This window comes from Piliocolobus tephrosceles, chromosome 1 (assembly GCF_002776525.5).
Source record: "Piliocolobus tephrosceles isolate RC106 chromosome 1, ASM277652v3, whole genome shotgun sequence".
NCBI classification, from domain to species: domain Eukaryota; kingdom Metazoa; phylum Chordata; class Mammalia; order Primates; family Cercopithecidae; genus Piliocolobus; species Piliocolobus tephrosceles.
Genome location: NC_045434.1, coordinates 169,538,552 through 169,562,307, shown reverse-complemented (window position 1 = coordinate 169,562,307; position 23,756 = coordinate 169,538,552). Strand labels below are relative to the sequence as shown.

The 23,756-nt window shown below is 45.9% G+C and overlaps 1 protein-coding gene across 1 annotated transcript; it reads right to left on the bottom strand.

Moving 5' to 3' along the window:
- Positions 1-8,965: 8,965 nt before the first annotated feature.
- On the bottom strand, positions 8,966-21,436 carry LOC111523683 (cytochrome c oxidase assembly factor 7). Its single transcript, XM_023188478.1, has 3 exons — positions 21,298-21,436; positions 15,854-15,994; positions 8,966-10,304 (listed from the first exon to the last, which is right to left on the bottom strand). The coding sequence occupies exons 1-3, from the start codon at positions 21,401-21,403 to the stop codon at positions 9,856-9,858; spliced, it is 696 nt and encodes a 231-aa protein (XP_023044246.1). The 5' UTR covers positions 21,404-21,436; the 3' UTR covers positions 8,966-9,855.
- Positions 21,437-23,756: the final 2,320 nt, after the last annotated feature.

Genomic DNA, 23,756 nt, shown 5'->3' with positions numbered 1-23,756 from the left:
AAGACCATGGAACTTGAGGGTCCAGGGTGACTTCCTGGGGGAGGTGACATGTGGGCTAAGTTTTAAAAGACTATTAGGCGTTGTAAAGAGCTGAAGGTGTGGAAAGCAGACTGCAGAGGGGTTGTAGTGACAAGCTAAGGAGCTGCAGCTTTATACCACTTGAGTGGGCTGCCCATTTTAGTATAAGTAAGAATTTCCTGTGGTTTTCTTATTTAAAATCCAGATTTTCATTCCGTAGGTCTAGGTGGACCCAGGCATCAGCAAAAGCTTGGCTGTAAGAAACAGCCTGGGTATTTTGTTGTTACTTTTTCTTTTTAAATATTTAATGGACAAATAAAAAGTGTATATATTCAAGGTATACAGTGTTGATGATTTGATATACATTGTGTACTGATTAGTCGAATGAACACATCCATCACCACTTAATTCTCTCTCTCTGTGTGTGTGTGTGTGTGTGTGTGTGTGTGTGTGTGTGTGTGTGTGTTCGAGAGAGAGAGAGAGAAAGAAAGAGGGAGAGAGTGAGATAAGAATATTTTGGGGGTGGGGCAGGTGGTGGAGAGACCACAAGCAGTTCCCTGATGCAGATACCTGAGTTAAGAATAAAATGGGGCTAAATACGGAGGCAGGGATCATCTCATAGGAGTGGGGAGACACATTGGGCAAAGAATTTTGGCCTTTCCCCTTTAGACAGTGGGGAGGCCTGATTTATAACCTGTAATACAATCACCATTCCTCAAGCCTGGGGAGGGGCACCAGCTGGGAATAGTTTCCACTCTGGGCCCCCAGCAGGTGCAAGTCTTCTCAGTGACTCCCTCTGTGCTCAGGCAGTGGAGAAGGGAAAAAGTAGGGGCAGTCCCCACTCCCCTGGCCCAGGCCTGCCCCCTGCAGCTGTTTTGTGCCATCAATACCCCTAGAAAGCCTCACCATCAGCTCCCCGGAAATTCAAAGAATAGCAGGAAAGGCAGGCTGTTTTAAAAGCTAGACTCCCTCACAAGGTAACAATACCACTCAGAAGAAAGACAATTATCTAATTGTAAGATTTCATTCCACAAAAGTCTTTTTAAATCAGCATTTATCATTCTATGATAAGAGTTACCATTTATTCCTCCTAGCAACCCTATTAGAAGACATTGTTATATCCCCACCCGAGAGGTGACAAAATCCAAAAAGGGGGTAGAGTAACTTGTCTAAGGTCACACAGTCAATAAAAAGCAAAACCCAGGTCAGAACCCAGGCTAAGACCTTTAAGACCTAAGAACTGAAAATAGTCTGGTACACCCCGCCCCCACCAAACCAAATATAGAATTCACAATAAAAGAGATCTAAACTGCAAGATGAATATAAAGAACCCAAAAAAGTTTCCATTCCCCCCACAAAGTGATTACTTGATGCTTTAAAAGAAATGTAACATGACTATTTTTAAATTTATATATTTCTCATTCTTTGTTAGGTGCCCTAAACATACATGCATAGTCTGCCTTTGACTAATCCAGAATTGTCCAGATCTGTAGGATCTAAAGCCTAGGCATTTTTCCTCTGCCATGCTGCCCTTCATAAAAATTTTCAAGCAACTTCATACAACAAATAAAAATGCTATTTATTTCTATAATTTAAAAAAATCACCCAACAGCTCAGAGTTCTTGTCCCCATCCCCACCCCACAGGCTCCAAATCAATATGAATAGCTCCACTGTCCACCTAGATGCCCAAGCTAAACCTGTTTTGGTTTATAGTTTTCAACCTCATGCTCAACCCCACCTTCCTCCTACCCCCGCATGGCTAAATTTTGCTTATTCAGCTGTCTGGCCTCTCACCTGTGCTCCCTTCCTTGCTTGATAGGCCTTAGTTCAGGCCCCACCATGTCTCACCTTGACCTCTGCAGCCGTCTCCTTATTGATCTTCCTGCCTCCAGGCTTTCCCCCTCTGATTCATTTTCTACACTGGGGATGATCTTTCTAATTTCCAAACCTGATCCAAACCCTTTCGTGAGTCTGCATTACCCATAAGATAAAAACCAAATCTCTATACCCTCAGGTCTTCCCTTCCCTATCTGGGACTCTTCCTTTCCTTTCTGGGACTCTTCCTTTCCTTCCTCACAGTACTGAGCACACACTGTCAGGTTTTAGTGAGAGCATTGGCCGGGCACAGTGGTTCACGCCTGTAATCCCAGCACTTTGGGAGGCCAAGGCAGGCAGATAATCTGAGGTTGGAAGTTCAAGACCAGCCTGGCCAACATAGTGAAATGGTGAAAACAATCTCTACTAAAAATACAAAAATGAGCTGGGCATGGTGGCGGGCATCTGTAATCCCAGCTACTCAAGAGCCTGAGGCAGGAGAATTGCTCAAACCCGGGAGGCAGAGGTTGCAGTGAGCCAAGATCACACCACTTCACTCCAGCCTAGGTGACAGAGTGAGACTGTGTCTCAAAAAAAAAAAAAAAAAAAAAAAAAAAGATTTTAGTGAGAACACAAACCACTAGAGTCAATTATGAATCGTCTTCCCCATTAGGCCATCAGGCCAGCTCTGAATGTCCTGTATCCAGCCCAAGCCTAGCGTGGAGGAAAAATGTAGGAAATAGTTGTTAATGATGATCCAATGCTTGCTGGCTAGAAGACACAGTAATGATACTGCTTGCTGTGACCAGAGTCTAAAAAGTCATTTTCGAACCTTGCCTCAAATGTTTCATAAAAGTGAGAAACTTATCCATGCTGGCTCTTACCAACCTATTGCTTCCCACAACAGCCTGGGTATGAAATGGCCTTTGACCATTCTGAACAGTAAATTATTCTTTGCATTTTAATAACTTTTGGGAAATATAACATTTTGACACAGTTAATGCTCACTCTATTGTTCCCTGCCCCACTAAGTATGTGACTCAGGAAGGCAGGTACCAGAGGCCCAGGTAGGAACTGGTCCATTCAAACAAAAAGCAAAAAACAAAAAACCAGTTTGGGTGTGGTGTCTCACGCCTGTAATCCCAGCACTTTGGGAGGCCGAGACAGGCGGATCACCTGAGGTCGGGAGTTCACAATCAGCCTGGACAATATGGAGAAACCCTATCTCTACTAAAAATACAAAATTAGCCGGGCATGGTGGCACATGCCTGTAATCCCAGCTCCTCGGGAGGCTAAGGCAGGAGAATCGCTTGAACCCGGAAGGCAGAGGTTGCAGTGAGCTGAGATCACGCCATTGCACTCCAGCCTGGCCAACAAGAGTGAAGTTCCATCTCAAAAAAAAAAAAAAAAAAAGCAGTACATCTGCCACCCAAAAATCAAACTTACTTCTTCAAAATTGTAAAACCCAAAACCCAGCTGGGCACAGTGGCTCATGTCTATAATCCTAGCATATTGGGAGGCTGAGGCAGGAGGATCGCTTGAGTCCAGGAGTTTGAGACCAGCCTGGGCAACACAGTGAGACACCATATCTACAAAAAATATGAAAACTAACTGGGCATGGTGTCATGCACATGTAGTCCCTAGTTACTTGGGAGACTGAGGTAGGAGGATCACCTGAGCCCAGGAGGTTGAGGCTGCAATGAGCTATGATTGCACCACTGCACTCCAGCCTAGGTGACAGAGAGAGACCCTGTCTCAAAAAGAAAAAAAAAAATTACAAAACCTGTTAATTTAAAAGATATGATTCATGGCAGGGCATAATGGCTCATGCCTGTAATCCTAGAACTTTGGGAGGCCGAGCTGGGTGGATCACCTGAGGTCAGGAGTTAGAGACCAGCCTGGCCAACATGGTGAAACCCCATCTCTACTAAAAATACAAAAAATAGCTGGGTGTGGTGGCACTTGCCTGTAGTCCCAGCTACTCAAGAGGCTGAGGCTGGGGAATCACCTGAACCTGGGAAGTAGAGGTTGCAGTGAGCTGAGATCGCGCCACTGCACTCCAGCCTGGGTGACACCATCTCAAAACAAAAAATGATTATTTAGAAAAATGGTTAAATAACAAGAACACTATTGTGCCAAAGAATGCCCATAGGTGGTAAAGAATAGTGAGGGGCAATGGTTTCTTCAGTTTCAAATTGCATTTTGTGAGAACATACTAATTTTACAATAAAAAAACTTCAAACCTTGCATTTTTTTAAAGTCAATTTTTTTTAAATTGTGGTAAAACATAAAATTTACCATCTTAACCTCTTTTTTTTTTTTTTGAGGTTGAGTCTCACTTTTTTGCCCAGGCTGGAGTGCAGTGGTGCGATCTCAGCTCACTGCAACCTCCACCTCCCAGGTTCAATTCTCGTGCCTCAACCTCCCGAGTCTTTGGGACTACAGGTGCATGCCACCACGCCCAGCTAATTTTTGTATTTTTAGTAGAGAGAAGGTTTCACCACGTAAGCCAGGCTGGGTTAACCATTTTTAAACATATAGTTCAGTAGTGTTAAGTATAGTCACATTTGCTGTGTAACAATCTCCATTATTTTTTCATCTTACAAATTTGAAACTCTTTACCTATTAAACAACTCATTTTGGCCAGTCACGGTGGCTCACACCTATAATCCCAGAACTTTGGGAGGCCGAGGTGGAAGGATCACTTGAGCTCAGGAGTTTAAGACCAGCCTGGGCAATATGGCAAAACCTCATCTCTATAAAAAATACAAAAACTAGCTGGGTGTGGTGGTGTGTACCTATAGTCCCAGCTACTCAGGAAGCTGAGGTGGGAGGATCACCTGAGCCCAGGAGTTAGAGGCTGCAGTGAGCTATGATAGCGCCACTGCACTCCAGCCTAGGCAACAGAGCAAAAGCCTATCTCAAAACAAAACCAAAAGCAAAAAACTCATTTCCCCCTCACCCCAGCCCCTGGCAACCACCTGTACTTTCTGTTTCTGAGTTTATATACGACTCATACCTGAGCTCAGATGCCTCATACACAGCATGTCTTTTTGTGACTCTCTTAGCATGATGTCCTCAAGGTTCAGCCATGTTGTGTGGCATGTGTCAGAATTTCCTTCCTTTTACAGGCTGAGTAATATTCCATTGCATATACATCCCACCTTTTGTGTATTCATTCATCTGCTGATGGGCATTTGGGTTCCTTCTACCCTTTGGCTACTGTGAATAGTGCTGCTAAGAATATGGGTATAGATACCTCTTGGAGACCCTGCTTTCAATTCTTTTTTTTTTTTTTTTTGAGACGGAGTCTCGCTCTGTCGCCCAGGCTGGAGTGCAGTGGCCAGATCTCAGCTCACTGCAAGCTCCACCTCCCGGGTTTACGCCATTCTCCTGCCTCAGCCTCCTGAGTAGCTGGGACTACAGGCGCCCACCACCTCACCTGGCTAGTTTTTTGTATTTTTTTTTTAGTAGAGACGGGGTTTCACCACGTTAGCCAGGATGGTCTCGATCTCCTGACCTCGTGATCCGCCCGTCTTGGCCTCCCAAAGTGCTGGGATTACAGGCTTGAGCCACCGCGCCCGGCCTCAATTCTTTTGGATATAGCTTGGATATTTGTCCCCCACAAATCTCATGTTGAAATGTAATCCCCAATGTTGCAGTTGGGGCTTGGTGGGAGGTGATTGGATCATGGTTTGGATTTCTCATGAATGGTTTAGGACCCTCCCTTTGGTGCTGTTCTCAGGAGATCTGTGTGTGGTATCTCCCCTTGCTCGCTCTCTTGCTCCTGCTCTTGCCTTCTCACCATGTGATATACCAGCTCCCCCTGTGCCTTCCACCATGATTGTAAGCTTCTGAGGCCTCACCAGAAGCCAACAGGATGCCCAGCACCGTGCTTCCTGTACAGGCAGCAGAACTGAGAGCCAATTAAACTTTTCTTTATAAATTACCCAGTCTCAGGTATTTCTTTATAGCAATGCAAGAATGGCCTAACACAGATATGTACCCAGAAGTGCAATGGCTGGATCAAACGGCAATTCTGTTTTTCATTTTGGGGCAGCTGCACCAGTGCACGGGGTTCTAATTTCTCTACATCTTTGACAACACTTACTTTGTTTTTGTGTTTAATAGTAGCCATCCTAATGGAATATGAGGCAATATCACTGTGGTTTTGTTTAATAGACTTTATATTTTAGAGCAATTTTAGGTTTACAGCAAAATTGAGAAAGTACAGAGATTTCCCATATAGTCGTCCCCACACATGCATAGTCTCCGCCATTATCAACATCTCCCACCAAAGAGGTACATTTGCAGTAATTGATGAACCTACACCGACACATCATTATCACTCCAAGTCCACAGTTTACATTAGGGTTCACTCTTGGTGTTATACATTTTAGGGGGTTGGACAATGACAGGTATCTATCATTATAGTATCATACAGAGTAGCCTCACTGCCCCTAAAAATATTCTGCATTCCAATTATTCCTCCCTCCCCTCCCCCGCCCGCTGGTTTTTACTGTCTCCATAGTTTTGCCTTTTCCAGAATACATCCCATTGTCATATAGTTGGCATCATTTAATATGAAGCCTTTTCAGACTAGCTTCATTTATTTATTTTTTATTTATTTATTTTTTGAGGCGGAGTCTTGCTCTGTCACCCGGACTGGAGTGCAGTCCGGGTTTACGCCATTCTCCTGCCTCAGCCTCCCGAGCAGCTGAGACTACAGGCGCCCGCCTACTCGCCCAGCTAGTTTTTGTATTTTTAGTAGAGACGGGGTTTCACCGTGTTAGCCAGGATGGTCTCGATCTCCTGACCTCGTGATCCGCCCGTCTCGGCCTCCCAAAGTGCTGGGATTACAGGCTTGAGCCACCGTGCCCGGCCTAGACTGGCTTCATTTAGGAGCATTCATTTAAAGTTCCTCTGTGACTTTTTGTAGCTTGATAACTCATAATTTTTCATAGCTTGATTTAAGCACTGAATAATATCTAGATGCACCACAATTTATTTACCCGTTTACCTGCTGAAAGACATTTTGGTTTGAATTTTGGCAATTATAAATAAAGCTGCTATAAACATCCATGTGCTGGTTTTTGTGTGGACATGTTTTGAATTCCTTCAGGTAAATACTAAAGATCAAGATTGCTGGATCACATGGTAAGAGCTTGCTTAGTTTTTGTAAGAAACTGCTATCGGCCGGGCGCGGTGGCTCAAGCCTGTAATCCCAGCACTTTGGGAGGCCGAGACGGGCGGATCACGAGGTCAGGAGATCGAGACCATCTGGCTAACACGGTGAAACCCCGTCTCTACTAAAAATACAAAAAACTAGCCGGGGGACGTGGCCGGCGCCTGTAGTCTCAGCTACTCGGGAGGCTGAGGCAGGAGAATGGCGTAAACCCGGGAGGCGGAGCTTGCAGTGAGCTGAGATCCGGCCACTGCACTCCAGTCCGGGCGACAGAGCAAGATTCCGCCTCAAAAAAAAAAAAAAAGAAAAAAAAAGAAAGAAACTGCTTAACTGTCTTCCAAAGTGGCTGTGCCATCTTGTGTTCCCACCAGCAAGAAATAAGAATTCTGGTTGCTCCAACTTTCCCAGCATTTCATGCTGTCAGTGTTTTGGATTTTGGCCATTCTAATAGTTGCATAGTGGTCTGCTGTTCTAACTTGCATTTTCCTGACGACATGTTACGTGGAGCATCTTTTCGTATGCTTGTTTGCCACCTGTCTATCTTCTTTGCTGAGATATGTTAAGGGTTTTGGCCTGTTTTTTAATCAGGTTGTTTGCTTACTGTGGAATTTTAAGAGTTCATTGTGGTTTTGATTTGCATTTCCCTGATTAGTGATGTTGAACATGTATTCATGTTTTTTGACCTACAGTTTTGGGTGTGTGTTTGTGTGTGTGTTTTGTCTCACTCTGTTACCTGGCTGGAGCACAATGGCGTGGTCTTGGCTTACTGTAACCTCTGCCTCCTGGGTTCAAGCAATTCTCCTGCCTCAGCCTCCCAAGTAGCTGGGACAACAGGTGCCCACCACCACACCCAGATAATTTTTGTATTTTTAGTAGAGATGGGGTTTCACTATGTGGGCCAGGCTGGTCTCGAACTCCTGACCTCGTGATCCACCTGCCTCAGCCTCCTAAAGTGCTGGGATTACAAGCGTGAGCCACTGCACCCAGGCTAGTTTTGCTTTTGTTTTTGAAATAGAGTCTTGCTGTATTGCCCAGGCTGGAGTGCAGGGCACAATCTGTTTACTGCAACCTCTGTAAACGATTCTCTTGCCTCAACCTCCCAGGTAGCTGGGATTACAGGTGCCTGCCACACCTGGCTAATTTTTGTATTTTTAGTAGAGAAAGGGGTTTTGTCATGTTGGCCAGGCTGATCTTGAACTCCTGACCTCAAGTGATCCGCCTGCCCTGGCCTCCCAAAATGCTAGGATTACAGGCATGAGCCACCATGCCTGGTCTGACCTAGCTTATTTTAAGCACACCAAAAGCTACTTTACATTTTTAAAAAGTGAACTTGATGTATTTTGAAATCTCCTCTGTGCACTTGGGGAAGTCTTCGTCCTCTATCAGCTTAAGAAGCTGGCTGCTGTGCTCACAAACCTTCATTTACACAGCAAGCCTTCCTTTCAGGACGGCTGCAAAACAAAAGACTAAAACAGTAGATGGTGACAGACAGAATGGTATTGTTATCAGCAGGGAAATGACAAGCTTGCCCCCTGGTGACAATCTGGGGAGGTAACAGAAAAAGCAATTTTTTTTTTTGAGACGGAGTCTTGCTCTGTCGCCCAGGCTGGAGTGCAGTGGCGTGATCTTGGCTCACTGCAAGCTCTGCCTCCCGGGTTCATGCCATTCTCCTGCCTCAGCCTCCTGAGTAGCTGGGACTACAGGTGCCCACCACCATGCCCGGCTAATTTTTTGTATTTTTAGTAGAGACGGGGTTTCACCGTGTTAGCCAGAATGGCCTCAATCTCCTGACCTCGTGATCTGCCCGCCTCGGCCTCCCACAGAGCTGGGATTACAGGTGTGAGCCACCACGCCCGGCCGCAAATGTTCTTAAAAGGCACAACCACCACAAAGAACATACTCTCTGCGGGACCTGGAATATGGAAAGAACACTAATTAATACAAACTGTAAGTCACTCAAAATTGTTTATTCAAAGGGACAGTGAAAAAGGCTCAGTTAAAGGGGACAAATGTGTCACAAAGTCCTTGCTTACAAACTCCTAGCTGAAGCTGCCTTGGGACGAATCTGCTCCCTCAGCATGATGGGCAGTGCCAGGCGACTACACTGGAGGTGCTCATTTTTAACTGCCAATGTCTCTTCTAGACGATGGCAGGCTGATGTTTCATCTTCTTCAGCAACTCTGAAGCATAATAGCCTTTAAGCTGTATGTTGCACATCCCTCTTGATCTCTGTGAATTTACTGAAAGATGTGACTCTAAACGCAAAATGAAGCCCACACCAATGATTATGTAAGTCAGACGCTGGCAGTCGGGACTATTTAACTGTTCCTAGTTCTTTAAGACCTTGATTATGTAAACCAAGATATGTTCTGATTTTCAAGCCATCCTAACCAAAATAATAATAGCGATGAAAATGATGATAGCTGATTCCTTTAGGCCCTGGGGCTGCTAATTTTTAAAACTTCCTGCTATCCTCCCCTCCCTACCACCAATTTCTAGGGCTCTCTAGTTTGCTCCTATTTTTCACAGAATTGCCAGAGTTTGAAAACTAAGATCCCCATAAACATAGCTTTCTTCACAGAACACCCCCAGATGAAGGAATATTGACTGTAATAAACATTGTACAGAACACCCAGATAAAGAAACACTGACTGAAATAAACATTGTAGGCTACACTCCAGTAGCTGGGGCAATGAATCCATATAACGGGAGCTACAAATTCAAGTCCCAAGTGTTCTTGCTGCAGCAGGTTGACCTTCAAGGGCTGCATCAGTCTTCAGAAACAGGAGCTGCCAGCCTCAAGCAGTTTGTTGCCTGGGAGGGAGGGTGGGCCACATTACCCAAAAGTTAAGGGTTGGACACCTTTCTCCTGTTCTTTGTGTAGCTGCTGGGCTCGATTTTTTAGCATCTCGGCCTTGGCCTCATCCTTATCAACACCATCCCCCAGCTTGTACATGCGACTGGCATTGGCACAGGCCCAGATATGACCCAGATCACAGGCTTTCATGGAGTATTTACATGCCAGGTCCATGTCCTTAGGAAAGCCTGGGGCACCCTGCAGGAATATGGCACTGAGGTTGAAGCAGCTGGAAGCATAGCCACCATCACAGGCCCTTGTGTAGTAGTCCCTGGCCTTCCCCAGGTCAGGCTGGCCATCCTCATTAACCTGTCCATCATGTGCCAGGAGGCCAACGTTGTGACATGCTGCTATAGACTTCTTTCCGGGCTTCTCACACGCCATCAAAAAGCACCTGGCGGCAGCTTTCAGGTCCTGGGGCAGACCACCTGAGAGGAAGGAAAGCACGAAAAAATAAACCCAAGCCAGGATACAACCTAAATGTCTCAGGCCAAAGTCAGCGAATAATTTTTTTTTTTTTTTTTTGGAGAAAGGGTGTTGCTCTGTTACCCAGGCTGGAGTGCACTGGCATGATCACAGCTCACTGCAGCCTCAACCTCCCAGGCTAAAGCAATCTTTCCATCTCAGCCTCCCCAGGTAGCTGGGACTACAGGCACACACCACTATGCCCGGTGAGTTTTTAAATTTTTTTGTAGAGACAGGATCTCACTATGTTTCCTAGGCTGGTCTTAAACTCTGGGACTCAAGCGATGGTCCCACCTTGGCCTTCCAAAGTGCTGAAATTACAAGCGTGAGCCACCACACCTGGCCAGCAACAATTCCTGAATAAAGTTTAAGACTGAGCATAGTGGCTCACATCTGTAATCCTAGCACTTTGTGCAGGATGATTGCTTGAGGCCAGGAATTCGAGATCGACCTGGGCGACAGAGCAAGACCTTACCTCAAAAAGAAAAAAAACTGTCCATACTATGAGCTCAGGCAGCATGAAAGGTAGCCCGCCATAGTGCACAGACCTCCTAGCTTTCTCAGCCATAGAATCTTTTGTTCAAATGATACCTTATGAGGAAACTCAAACAGGTCAAGGAGGTGAAAATTGGGAATGATAATATTATCTACGTCATGGGGTTACAGTGAGAACATGGCATATTACAGGGATTTAATTGTTCATTAATTTAAACATACAGTGGGCCCTCCATATCCATGGGTTCAACCAACCACACGTCAAAAATATTAGCGAAAAAATAACAATACAATTAAAAAATACAAAATATGTAAAATAGAACAATTATTTACTCAGTATTTACATTGTATTAGATAGTCTAAGTCAAGATTGTCCAACCCACGAGCCTGGGATGGCTTTGAATGTGGCTTAACACAAATTCATAAACTTTCTTAAAATATTATGAAATTATTATTATTATTATTATTTTGAGATGGAGTCTTGTTCTGTCGCCCAGGCTGGAGTGCAGTGGCATGATCTCGGCTCACTGCAACCTCTGCCTCCAGGGTGCAAGTGATTATCTTGCCTCAGCCTCCTGAGTATCTGGGATTACAGGCATGAGCCACCACACTGGGCTAATTTTTGTGTTTTCAGTAGAGATGGGGGTTTCACCATGTTGGTCAGGCTGGTCTCGAACTCCTGACCTTGTGATCCACCTGCCTCAGCCTCCCAAAATGCTGGGAAAAATGCTGGGATTACAGGCGTGAGCCACTGCACCTGGCCTATGAGATTTTTTTTTTTAGCTCATCAGCTATCGTTACTGTATTTTATATATGGTCCAAGACAATTCTTCTTACAGTGTGGCCCAGGGAAGCAAAAAGATTGAACACCCCTGTTCTAAGTAATTAATTTACAATACACAGGAGGCCAGGTGCAGTGGCTCTCGCCTGTAATCCCAGCACTTTGGGAGGCCAAGGTGGGCGGATCACCTGAGATCAGGAGGTTCAAGACCAGCCTGGCCAACATGGTGAAACCCCATCTCTACAAAAATACAAAAATTAGGCTGGGCGCGGCGGCTCATGCCTGTAATCCCAGCACTTTGGGAGGCCGAGGTGGGTGGATCACCTGAGGTCAGGAGTTCGAGACCAGCCTGGCCAACATGGTGAAACCCTGTCTCTACTAAAAATACAAAAAAATTAGCTGGGCATGGTGGGAGGGGCCTGTAATGCCAGCTACTCAGGGAGGCTGAGGCAGAAGAATGGCATGAACCCCGGAGGCAGAGCTTGTAGTGAGTGGAGATCATGCCACTGCACTCCAGCCTGGATGACAGAGCATAACTCTGTCTCAAAAAAAAAAAAAAAAAAATTAGCTGGGCATGATGGTGGGTGCCTATAATCCCAGCTACTCGGGAGGCTGAGGCAGGAAAATTTTCTTGAACCCAGGAGGTAGAGGTTGTAGTGAGCCGAGATCGTGCCACTGCACTCTAGCCTGTGCAACTGAGCAAGACTCCATCTCAAAACATACAGACAAATAAACAAACAAAAAATAAAACAAAATACACAGAAGAATATGGGTAGGGTTATATGCAAATACTATGCCATTTTTATATAACAGATGTGAGCATCATCAGACTTCGTTATATGTGGCAGAATGGAATGAGGGTCCTGGAACGAATTTCCCAAATATACTGAGGGACAACTGTATACTGAATAGTTGCCAATTGCTGTGCTAGGTCCTGGGGAACAAACGACACTGTCCTGCTTTTGAGGCCTAATGAGACCTGTCTTATGGGCTAATGAGACAGACATGAAATAACCATACAGGCCAGGCATGGTGGCCAGTGATCCCAGCACTTTGAGAGGCCCAGGCAGGAGGACCTCAGGAGGCCAGGAGTTCAAGATCAGCCTGGGCAGCATAGTGAGACTCTGTCTCTATAAAAAATTTAAAATTAGCCATGCATGAGGGTACGGGCCTACAGTCCCAGCTGGAGAGGCTGAGGCAAGAGGACTGCTTGAGCCTGGAAGTTTTGCACCGCTGCACTCCAGCCTGAGCAAGAGTGCAAGACCTCACCTCTAAATAAATACATAACAATACAAATAAATGTATGATTTTCGCTGGGCGTGGTGGGTCAGGCCTGTAATCTCAGTACTTTGGTAGGCCAAAGTAGGAGGATCACTTGCATCCAGGAGTTTGCAACTAGCCTGGGCAACATAGCCAGACCCCATCTCTACAAAATAATCAAAAACAGCTCAGCTACTCAGGAGGCTGAGGTGGGAGAATCACTTGAGCCCAGGAGGTCAAGGCTGCTGTGAGCTATGATTGAGCCACTGCACTCAGCCTCAGCAATGGAGTGAGACCCTGTCTCACCAAAAAAAAAAAAAAAAAAAAAAAAAAGACGATTTTAAGTGTGAAAAGAGCATGGAGGAAAAGTACAGTGCAAGACAGGCAAGCAGGGACCAGATCATGCAGGGTCACATTAAGGACCTCTGAATTTAATCTTAAAAACAATGGGAAATCACTAACAAATACTTTTAAGTAGAAGTGGTGGCAGGGCTCACTTTTTTTACTCATTTGTATGTGTGCAAAACTTCAAATCCCCATGTACCATTACTCGATCTCAAAAAATATAAACATTTTAACATTATTCTTTTAAATAACCATTCCAAATCCACCATCTAGTAATAACCATCATTATCATTAAGTGAACACCATTCCAGTCATCTTTGTAGCTTGTGTTCACATCAAATGCTGGCTGGTTGAATATATACTAGATAGAAGTGTTTGGAAAAATTGGATCGCAGATGCTATTTGTAAGTAAAGAATTTAACTTTGATTTTACTTGAAGTTATCAGAAGAAAACCAAATTGAAGCGAAACTAAGGAAACTGCTGACCTACAAATTAATGTTTCTAGCTCATAGTGAAATTTCCTAAATGAGCCACTAGGGCTATCGAGAGTTTAGAAAAAATATTAAAAGGTTAGAATCATTTTTATTTTCATTTATTTATTTAGAGACAGAGTCTTGCTCTGTGGCCCAGGCTGGAGTGCAGTGGAGCAATCTCAGTTCACTGCAGCCTCCACCTCCTGGGCTCAAGTGAGCCACTGCACCTGGCCTAAAATTTAGTTTAAAAAATTAAAATGGGGCTGGGCACAGTGGCTCACACCTGTAATCCCAGCATTGTGGTAGGCCAAGGCGGGGGTGGATCATTTGAGGTTAGTTCAAGACCAGCCTGGCCAACATGGTGAAACCTCATCTCTACTAAAAATACAAAAATTAGCTGGGTGGTAGTGTCACACCCCTGTCATCCCAGCTACTCGGAAGATTGAGGCAGGAGAATCGCTTGAGCCTGGCAGGCAGGGGTTGCGGTGAGCCAAGATCATGCCACTGCACTCCAGCCTGGGCGACAGAGGGGACCCTGTCTCCAAAAAAAAAAAAAAAAACATCCTTGGCCAGGTGCAGTGGCTCACACCTGACCCTAGCACTTTGGGAGCCAAGGTGCAAGGACTGCTTGAGGCCAGGAGTTTGAGACCAGCCTGGCAACATAGTGAGATCTTGTCTCTACAAAAAGTAAAAAATTAGCCAAGCATGGGGGCACATGCCTTTAGTTCCAGCTACTGGGGAGGCTGAGGCAGGAGGATTGCTTGAGCCCAGGAGCTCAAGGCTGCAGTGAGTGATGATTTTATCACTGCACTCCAGTCTGAGAAACAGAACAAGAACCTGTCAAAAAAAAAAACGCTGCCTGTCAAAGGTCCTATTGCTTATTTGTGTTGGGTTTTTTTGTTTTTTTTTTTGCTTTTTTTTTTTGAGATGGAGTCTTGCTCTGTCGCCTAGGCTGGAGTGCAGTGGTATGATCTCGGCTCACTGCAACCTCTGCCTCCAGGGTTCAAGTGATTCTCCTGCCTCAGCCTCCTGAGTCGCTGGGATTACAGGTGTGTGCCACCATACCCAGCTAGTTTTTTTTTTTTTTTGTATTTTTAGTAGAGATGGGGTTTCACTATGTTGGTCAGACTGGTCTTGAACTCCTAACCTCGTGATCCACCTGCCTTGGCCTTCCAAAGTGTTGGGATTACAGGCGTGACCCACCACGCCCGGCCTGTGGTGGTTTTAAATATGTCCATAAGTTCTTTAATATTCCTTCCTCTTCAAGAAGTGGAATTTAAGTCCTTTCCCTTAGTGTAGGCTACATCTAATAAATATGTGATAGAAATGAAAAGCATGTGACTTCCAAAGATAGGTCATAGAAGACACTGTGGATTCTATCTTGTTGTCTCCTTTAAATTACTCACTCTGGGGGAAGCCAGACGCCATGTCATGAGGACACTCAAGCAGCCCATGGAGAGAACCATGTCATGACGATCTGAGCTCTCCCAATAACAGCTGGTAAGGAACAGAGGCCTCTGTTACCAGCCATCAGAGTGAGTCATCTTAGAATTGGAAACTCCAACTTCAGTCAAGCCTTCCAATGACTATAGCCCTGGTTCCATGGCCAATGTCTGACTATAACCTCATGAGACACCCTGAGGTACCCCCACTAAACCCCTCCCAAATTCTTGACCCACAGAAACTACTGAGGTGATCTGTTATTTAGCCATACATAATGTAAACACTATGCCAGTGATAACTACAATTAGAGCAGGAGAAAAGGCAGAAGCAAGACAATTATAATTACTGACCCCTTACTCTGCCAGGCACATGCTGATGCCTTTTTCTATACTATCCTATTTAATCCTCACAACCCTACAAAGCAAGTACTATTTCCCTCCAATTTACAGGTGATGTAACTGAGTGCACAGAGTTGGCAGCGATTGGCTCAAGATCCCACTATTTGCAAATAGCATTCCCTAAGGTCTACCTAACTTGAAAGGCTATGTTCTTCCCCACATCGCTCTGCTGAGCTCCCACCTCTCCATCTTCCTACAATGCACTTGCCCAGTGCCTGCGAGACCCTTCTGCAAGAGCTCATCATGGGGCTCAGGTGTGAGGCCAGCACTGCTATCAGTGACAAGGACCCAAAAAGCAGGCCCTCCTTACCCTTACCTTTTCCCGTCACATAGTAGGCCCCCAGTTTGTAGCAACTATCACTGTGCTGGTTCTCTTCACAGTTAAACTTCAACACCTTGGCAGCCTCATCAAAATTCTTCTGGATCCCTTCCAAATAGTCCACCAGCCGATAGCAACCTGCGAAGAGAGGGGAAGGGCTGTTCTCCATGTCTGGGGCTGCTGCTTCACAGTGGGGGCTTGGGGTAGGGGGTGCCCAGGTGTGGCAGGCCAGGCTATGTCTTTTAAGACAGCCTATGTCCTCCTGAGATGTCGCAAGTTGACCTTACCACAAAAAATGTAGGTGGTGTTTAGCCATACCTACAAATGACATTGTCTCCCCATAGCCATAGACTGAGCAATGTATGGCCTGGGGAAACCTCAGCCCCTGCATTGGCTCCATCACTCACCAGCCCTTCTGCTCCCTGTCAGCCACACCCAAATACCCACTGACTTCCATGATTGAAACTTTGCTAGTTTTGGAATCTCTCATGAAGTTCAATGGTAAAAACAATGAAAACCTAAAAGGCTCATAGACTAGTCTTTGTAGCAGCAAGAAAACGGTGCTGGGCCAGGCTTGGTAGCTCATATCTGTAATCCCAGTACTTAGGAGGCTGAGGTCTGGAGTTCGAGACCAGCCTGGACAGGGTGAAACCCTGTCTCTACTAAAAATACAAAAAAATTATCCAGGAGTGGAAAAATATTAAAAAATTAGCCAGGTGTGGTGGCACACACCTGTAATCCCAGCTACCTGGGAGGCTAAGGCAGGAGAATTACTTGAACCCAGGGGGCAGAGGTTGCAGTGAGTCGAGATTGTGCCACTGCACTCCAGCCTGGGTGACACAGCGAGACTCTGTCTTAAAAAAAAAAAAAAAGAAAAGAAAAGAAAAAGAAAAGGGTGCTGTGATGACTATACCTTACTCCTCAGCCAGGGTAGGAACATGAAAGCCAAAAAGGAAGAGTAGAGGTGGCAGCTTCTATGGAAACAGGCTCCACTTCCTTGGCAGTCTCCCAGTCCCAGTAAACCTCTCTCCTTAATCTCTCTCCCCTCTTCTTAACCCCTGGTGACAACATGTCTCTCTCGTTCATTTTCACTCAACAAATATTTGAGCATCTCTATGCATCTATGTACCAGACATAGTTCTAGAATATAGAATATTCTAGAGTTTATTCTAGAATGAGAATATACTCATTTGCTCTCCTAAAATTTACATTCTAGGGGAGGAAATACAATAAGTAAATGAACAAAATTTATTCAAACAGTAATAAATGTTATGATTATAACAACTCAGAAACAGGAAGTGAAATACTGCATGTCCTCACTTATAAGTGGGAGCTAAATACTGTGTACACATGGACACAGAGAGTGTGGAATAACAGACACTGGAGATTGGGAAGGGTGGGAGGAAGAAATTACTTAACAGGTACAAGTGCATTATTTGGGTGATGGTTATATTAAAAGCCCAGACTTCCCCAGCAATTTGGAAGGCCGAGGCGGGCAGATCACCTGAGGTCGGGAGTTCTAGACCAGCCTGACATGGAGAAACCCTGTCTCTACTAAAAATACAAAAATATTAGCCGTGCATGGTGGTGCATGCGTATAATCCCAGCTACCTGGGAGGCTGAGGCAGAGAATCACTTCAACTCAGGAGGTAGAGATTGCAGTGAGCCGAGATGGGCCATTGCACTGCAGCCTGGGCAACAAGAGCAGAACTCTGTCTCAAAAAAAACAAGCCCAGACTTCACAACCAGGCAATATATCCATGTAACAAAACTGCACTTGTACTCCTTAAATGTATGTATGTAAATAAATAAATAAATAAATAAATAAATAAATAAATAAATAAATGCTATGACTGAAATAAAACAGGATAACTGTTTGCTGTCAACTTTGGGTGAATGGCTCACAAAGACAGGGCCACCGGGGAGGGGCTGTGACCTCAACAACAAGAAAGCACTAGCTATTTAAAGACAATGGAATGGGAGTGGGGCAGGGATTTGGAACAAATTTAAAAATAAAAAAAAAAAGAAAAGAAATTAAAAGACAACAAAACGGGCAGGGGCACAAAGTCCTGGCACAAGGAACAGTAAATACAAAGACCTGAAAGAGTGAATAAGTTTGGCACAAATAAGGTACAACATGGCTGAACCAAGGAGGAGGGTCAGGAAATGAAGAAGGAAGGTAGGGACGAGACCCCAGGACTTGTGAAACATAGGATGCAGTTACGATTTTTTTTCCAACTGAAACAGTAAACCACTGGAGGGTTTTAAGAAAATAAGTAATATGATTCAGGCCAGGTGTGGTGGCTCATGCCTGTAATCCCAGCATTTTGGGAGGCCAAGGAGGGTAGATCACTTGAGGTCAGGAGTTCAAGACCAGCCTGGCCAACATGGTGAAATCCTGTCTCTACTAAAAATACAAAAATTAGCCAGGCTTGGCGGCGCACACTTGTAATTCCAGCTACTTGGGAGGCTGAGGCAGGAGAATCACTTGAACCTGGGAGGCTGAGGTTGCAGTGAGCTGATATCATGCCACTGCACTCAAGCCTGGGCAACAGAGCAAGACTCAGTCTCAGGGAAAAAAAAAAAAAAAAGCCAGGTGTGGTGGCACATGCCTGTAATCCCAGCTACTTGGGAGGCTGGGGCAGAAGTGCTTGAACCTGGGAGGCAGAGGTTGCAGTGAGCCGAGATTGCGCCACTGCACTCCAGCCTGGGCAACAGAGTAAGACCCTGTCTCAAAAAACAACCAAAAAGCCACCAAAAACAAACCCCCAACAAAACGTTACTCTGGTATATATGTTCATATATGCCTGGGTGAGTATGGAGGAATTTAAGTATGTGAGAGCATATAATTGGGCATTGAAAACAAATATGTTATTTTAAAATCTAATATTTAACATAACAAAATTAAAATTAAAATATCAGTTTATCTGTGAGTAGAAATGGATTTTAAGGGAGTAAAGTGCAAAGACAGGGACAGGTTAGAAGGCGACTTCAGTTATCCAGATAACAGAGCCTGACATGCAAGGAAACTACTACACCAGTCGCTACGGTAACTACAGCCTCTTCTCAGGTCTCCTAAAGTGCTGCAGCCAGTCCTTTTGATATATCTACCCTTCCCGATTCCAATAACTTGCTTGTCTGACATGTTTTGCTCTCCATTGCCTACAGAGCAAAGTCTATATTCCTTACTCTGGCATTCAAGCCCCGACATACTGTGGCCCAGACTCCCACTTCAAATGTACTACATCCTGACTTCAACCTTCCAAAAGATAGCACTTTCTTCTCCCACCCTCTCCTCCATTTAATCAACACTTGCCCAGCCCTCCAGACCTCCCTTCAAAGTCTTCCCTAACCACCCTGTTCCTTAGTGACCCCAATTCCTCTAAGTTCTTTCTATACTTAGGACATGGACCAGCTCTCAAAGAACAACCCTAGGTTCTTTTTTTTTTTTTTTTTTGAGACGTCATTTCGCTCTTGCTGCCCAGGCTGGAGTGCAATGGTGTGATCTCGGCTCACTGCAACCTCCGCCTCCCGGGTTCAAGCAGTTCTCCTGTCTCAGCCTCCCCAGTAGCTGGGATTACAGGCACATGCCACCACATCTGGCTAATTTTTATATTTTTAGTAGAGACAGTTTCATCATATTGGTCAGGCTGTTCTTGAACTCCTGACCTCAGGTGATCTGCCCACCTCAGCCTCCCAAAGTGCTGGGATTACAGGCATGAGCCACCGTGCTCGGCCCAACCCCAGGTTCTTTTTAAGCCATCATACTGCAGCGCAACTCTGTTTCATGACTATGTTATGATATGTATATGGTTATGTTATGCTCTATGTTATGGATGAGCTTCAAGGAATAGCTATGTCATTTCTGCAAACTAAACTGCAAGCTATTAGAAGGTAGGGCCAGTGTCACTTTTTTCTTTCTTTTTTTTTTAGTAGAGACAGGGTTTCACCCTGTTGCCCAGGCTGGTCTTGAAATCCTGGCCTCATGCGATCCTCCTGCCTCACCTCAGCCTCCCAGAGAACTGGGATTACGGGCTTGTGCCACACCAGACCTTTATTTGAAAGAAAAAAAAGGCTGGGCACAGTGGCTCACACCTGTAATCCCAGCACTTTGGGAGGCCAAGGAAGATGGATTGCTTGAGGTCAGGAGTTTGAGACCAGCCTGGCTAACATGGTGAAACCCTGTCTCTACTAAAATACAAAAATTAGCTGGGCGTGGTGGTGAGCGCCTGTAATTCCAGCTACTTGGGTGGCTGAGGCAGGAGAATTGCTTTAACCTAGGAGGCAGAGGTTGCAGTGAGCTGAGATGGAGGCACTGTACTCCAACCTGGGTGACAGAGTGAGATCAGTCTTGAAAAAACAAAAAAAAAAAACGGGAGGATCACTTGAGCCCAGGAGTTGCAACCAGCCTGGACAACATAGTGAGATACTATCTCAAAAAAGAAAGAAAATATAAAAAATAAAAATAAAGGAGGAAGAAGAAAACCACTGAAAGGTATTGGCTGCTCTGGGTGGACCCCTCTGGTCACTACCATCCACCTATACTCTCAAGTCAATTCAATGTTCACACAACACACGGGACATATTTGTGCTTCAGGGCCTCTTTGCCAGCTGTTACCTATGGTAAGATCTGCATGGTTCACTCCCTTATCTTCTTCAAGCCTTTATTCAATTGCCACTTTCTCAGTGATCTTCCCTGATCACTCAATTTAAAACTGCCCTTCTGCCCTCCTGATGCCCTTCACCCAGTCCTTTTTCCACGGCACTTACTACTTTATTTATTTACTTACTTACTTATTTATTTATTTATTGAGACAGAGTCTCGCTCTGTCGCCCAGGCTGGAGTGCAGTGGCCGATCTCCGCTCACTGCAAGCTCCGCCTTCCGGGTTCACGCCATTCTCCTGCCTCAGCCTCCCGAGTAGCTGGGACTACAGGCGCCTGCCACCACGCCTGGCTAATTTTTTGTATTTTTAGTAGAGACGGGGTTTCACCGTGTTAGCCAGGATGGTCTCGATCTCCTGACCTCGTGATCCACCCGCCTCGGCCTCCCAAAGTTCTGGGATTACAGGCGTGAACCACCGCGCCCGGCAGGTACTTACTACTTTCGAACATGATTTCATGAATTACCTGAGGCGTATTGCCCGACTCCCCGCACTAGCTTGGAAGCTCCACGAGGGCAGGGAATTTCATCTGTTCACCGATGGATCCCCAGTCTCTAACCCAAAAGCCCCAACACGTCTCTTCCTACCCGCCCCGGCCTCCAGGCTCGGTCTTCCCCAGACACATCGCCCTTCCCAACACACGCAGTCACCGCGACCCACAGACCCACGTCCCCCGCCAGCCACGTGATTCCTTCTCCAGCCTCTCAGAGGTCACAGACCCGACCTCTCCCGGCGCGCCTCTCCCCGACGCGTCGCCGGGCTGCGCTGGAGGCGCTCACCGTCCGGGTCCTTCTCGTGATAGCAGTGGTAGTTGCACTCCACCTCCATGTTCTCCAAAAAGGACTTAACCTGCTCCTCATCCTGGAAGTCCACCAAGCCGGCCATGGTTTGCGCTGCCCAGAGACGGTCACGTGAGCCGGCGGAGGGGGCGGGGCGTGGGGCTGACGCAGCCCGCGGCACTCTCCCGGGATCCCCGGGCAAGCCAGGCGAGTCTGCCTTTCCCAGCAGCCCTTGCGCCGTTGGACAGCCACACTTCCAAGGCTAACCCCCTTCCTGAAACTGGGGGCGGTCTCTCTGCAGCACCTTATCAATGCTCGCTTTGTAGCCTTAGTGGTTTTCCACCTGCAGTCATTTATCCATGTATAATTAATTCCTCAGCGCCTACAATGTGCCTTACCAGGTGCATTGTTCTAGGAATATAGCTAGGAATATAGTCCCTGCCTTCAAAGAACTCGGAGTTCAATAGGAAGACATTCGCTTATCCATTCAGCAAGCATTTAGAGGACCTTCTATATGTGCCAGGTGTAGCTGGACAAAGTGCAGTGGGCAGTCTGATTCATCTCTCTTCTTCCCAGACCTGTCTTGGCCACCAACATGAATTACCTAAGCAATGAATGGCTGTGGGAGATGTTAACTGGAACACAGTGGCAGTGAAGGGTGTAGCAACGTCACTATTATAACACCTAGTACTCAAACAGTGCTGAACTTTGTTCCAGGCTCTAAGAGCCTTATATGAATTAACTCATTTAATTCCCATTATATAACATGTCACTGTAAACTTACACTCACAGTGACACTGTGGGGAAGGTATTATTATTATCCCCGTTCTACAGATAAGAAAACTAAAGTACAGAGAAATTAATTTGTCCAAGGTCACACAGTGAGGGAGTTGGTATGCAATAATTTTTTTTTTAATGAATAAATGAATGAGACCAGGCGCAGTGGTTCATGCCTGTAATCCCAGCACTTTGGGAGGCCGAGGCGGGTGGATCACCTGAGGTCAAGAGTTCGAGACCAGCCTGGCCAATCTAGTGAAACTCTGTTTCTACTAAAAATACAAAATTAGGCCGGGCGCGGTGGCTCAAGCCTGTAATCCCAGCACTTTGGGAGGCCGAGACGGGCGGATCACGAGGTCAGGAGATCGAGACCATCCTGGCTAACACGGTGAAACCCCGTCTCTACTAAAAATACAAAAAAAAAAACTAGCCGTGCGAGGTGGCGGGCGCCTGTAGTCCCAGCTACCCCGGAGGCTGAGGTAGGAGAATGGCGTAAACCTGGGAGGCGGAGCTTGCAGTGAGCTGAGATCCGGCCACTGCACTCCAGCCCGGGCAACAGAGCAAGACTCCGTCTCAAAAAAAAAAAAAAAAAAAAATACAAAATTAGCAGGGGTCTCTACTAAAAATACAGAATTACAGGGCGCACACCTTTTATCCTAGCTCTTCGGGAGGCTAAGGCAGGAGAATTGCTTTAACCTGGGAGGTGGAGGTTGCATGTGAGCCGAAATTGCACCATTGCATTCCAGCCTGGGCAACAAGAGCAAAACTCAGTCTTAAAAAAAAAAAAATGAGGTAGAAAAGGAACATGTCAAGGAGACAGGGAGAAGAGGAAGTTTACCTACTTTTTGCTCTATTTTCCTGCTCCTGTTCCTGCTAAGAATCATCAGTTCCATAAAGCCTAGATGGAAAGTTCTCCTAAGACAGTGACTTCCTATTCATCTCTCTCTTTTTTTTTTTTTTTTTTTTTTGAGACAGGGTTTTGTTCTTGTTGCCCAGGCTGAAGTGCAATAGCGCCGTCTCAGCTTACTGCAACCTCTGCCTCCCAGGTCCAAGTGATTCTCGTGCCTCAGCCTCCTGAGTAGCTGGGATTACAGGTGCCCACCACCATGCCTGGCTAATTTTTTTTTGTGTTTTTAGTAGAGACAGGGTTTCACCATATTGGCCAGGCTGGTCTCAAACTCCTGACCTCAGGTGGTCTGCTGGCCTCGGCCTCCCCAAGTGCTGGGATTACAGGCGTGAGCCATCATGCCCGGCTGACTTCCCATTCATCTTTGAATCCCATCCAGCCCTACTTTTGAATTCTCAATGGAGCTAAATCCATGACTTCCCATTGCCTATAACAATGCTTTCCAGGCCGGGCACGGTGGCTCAAGCCTGTAATCCCAGCACTTTGGGAGGCCAAGACGGGCGGATCACGAGGTCAGGAGATTGAGACCATCCTGGCTAACCCGGTGAAACCCCATCTCTACTAAAAAATACAAAAAATTAGCCGGGCTAGGTGGCGGGCGCCTGTAGTCCCAGCTACTCAGGAGGCTGAGGCAGGAGAATGGTGTAAACCCGGGAGGCAGAGCTTGCAGTGAGCTGAGATCCGGCCACTGCACTCCAGCCTGGACAACAGAGCAAGACTCCGTCTCAAAAAAAAAAACAAAAAAAAACAATGCTTTCCGAATGGCTCCATTACT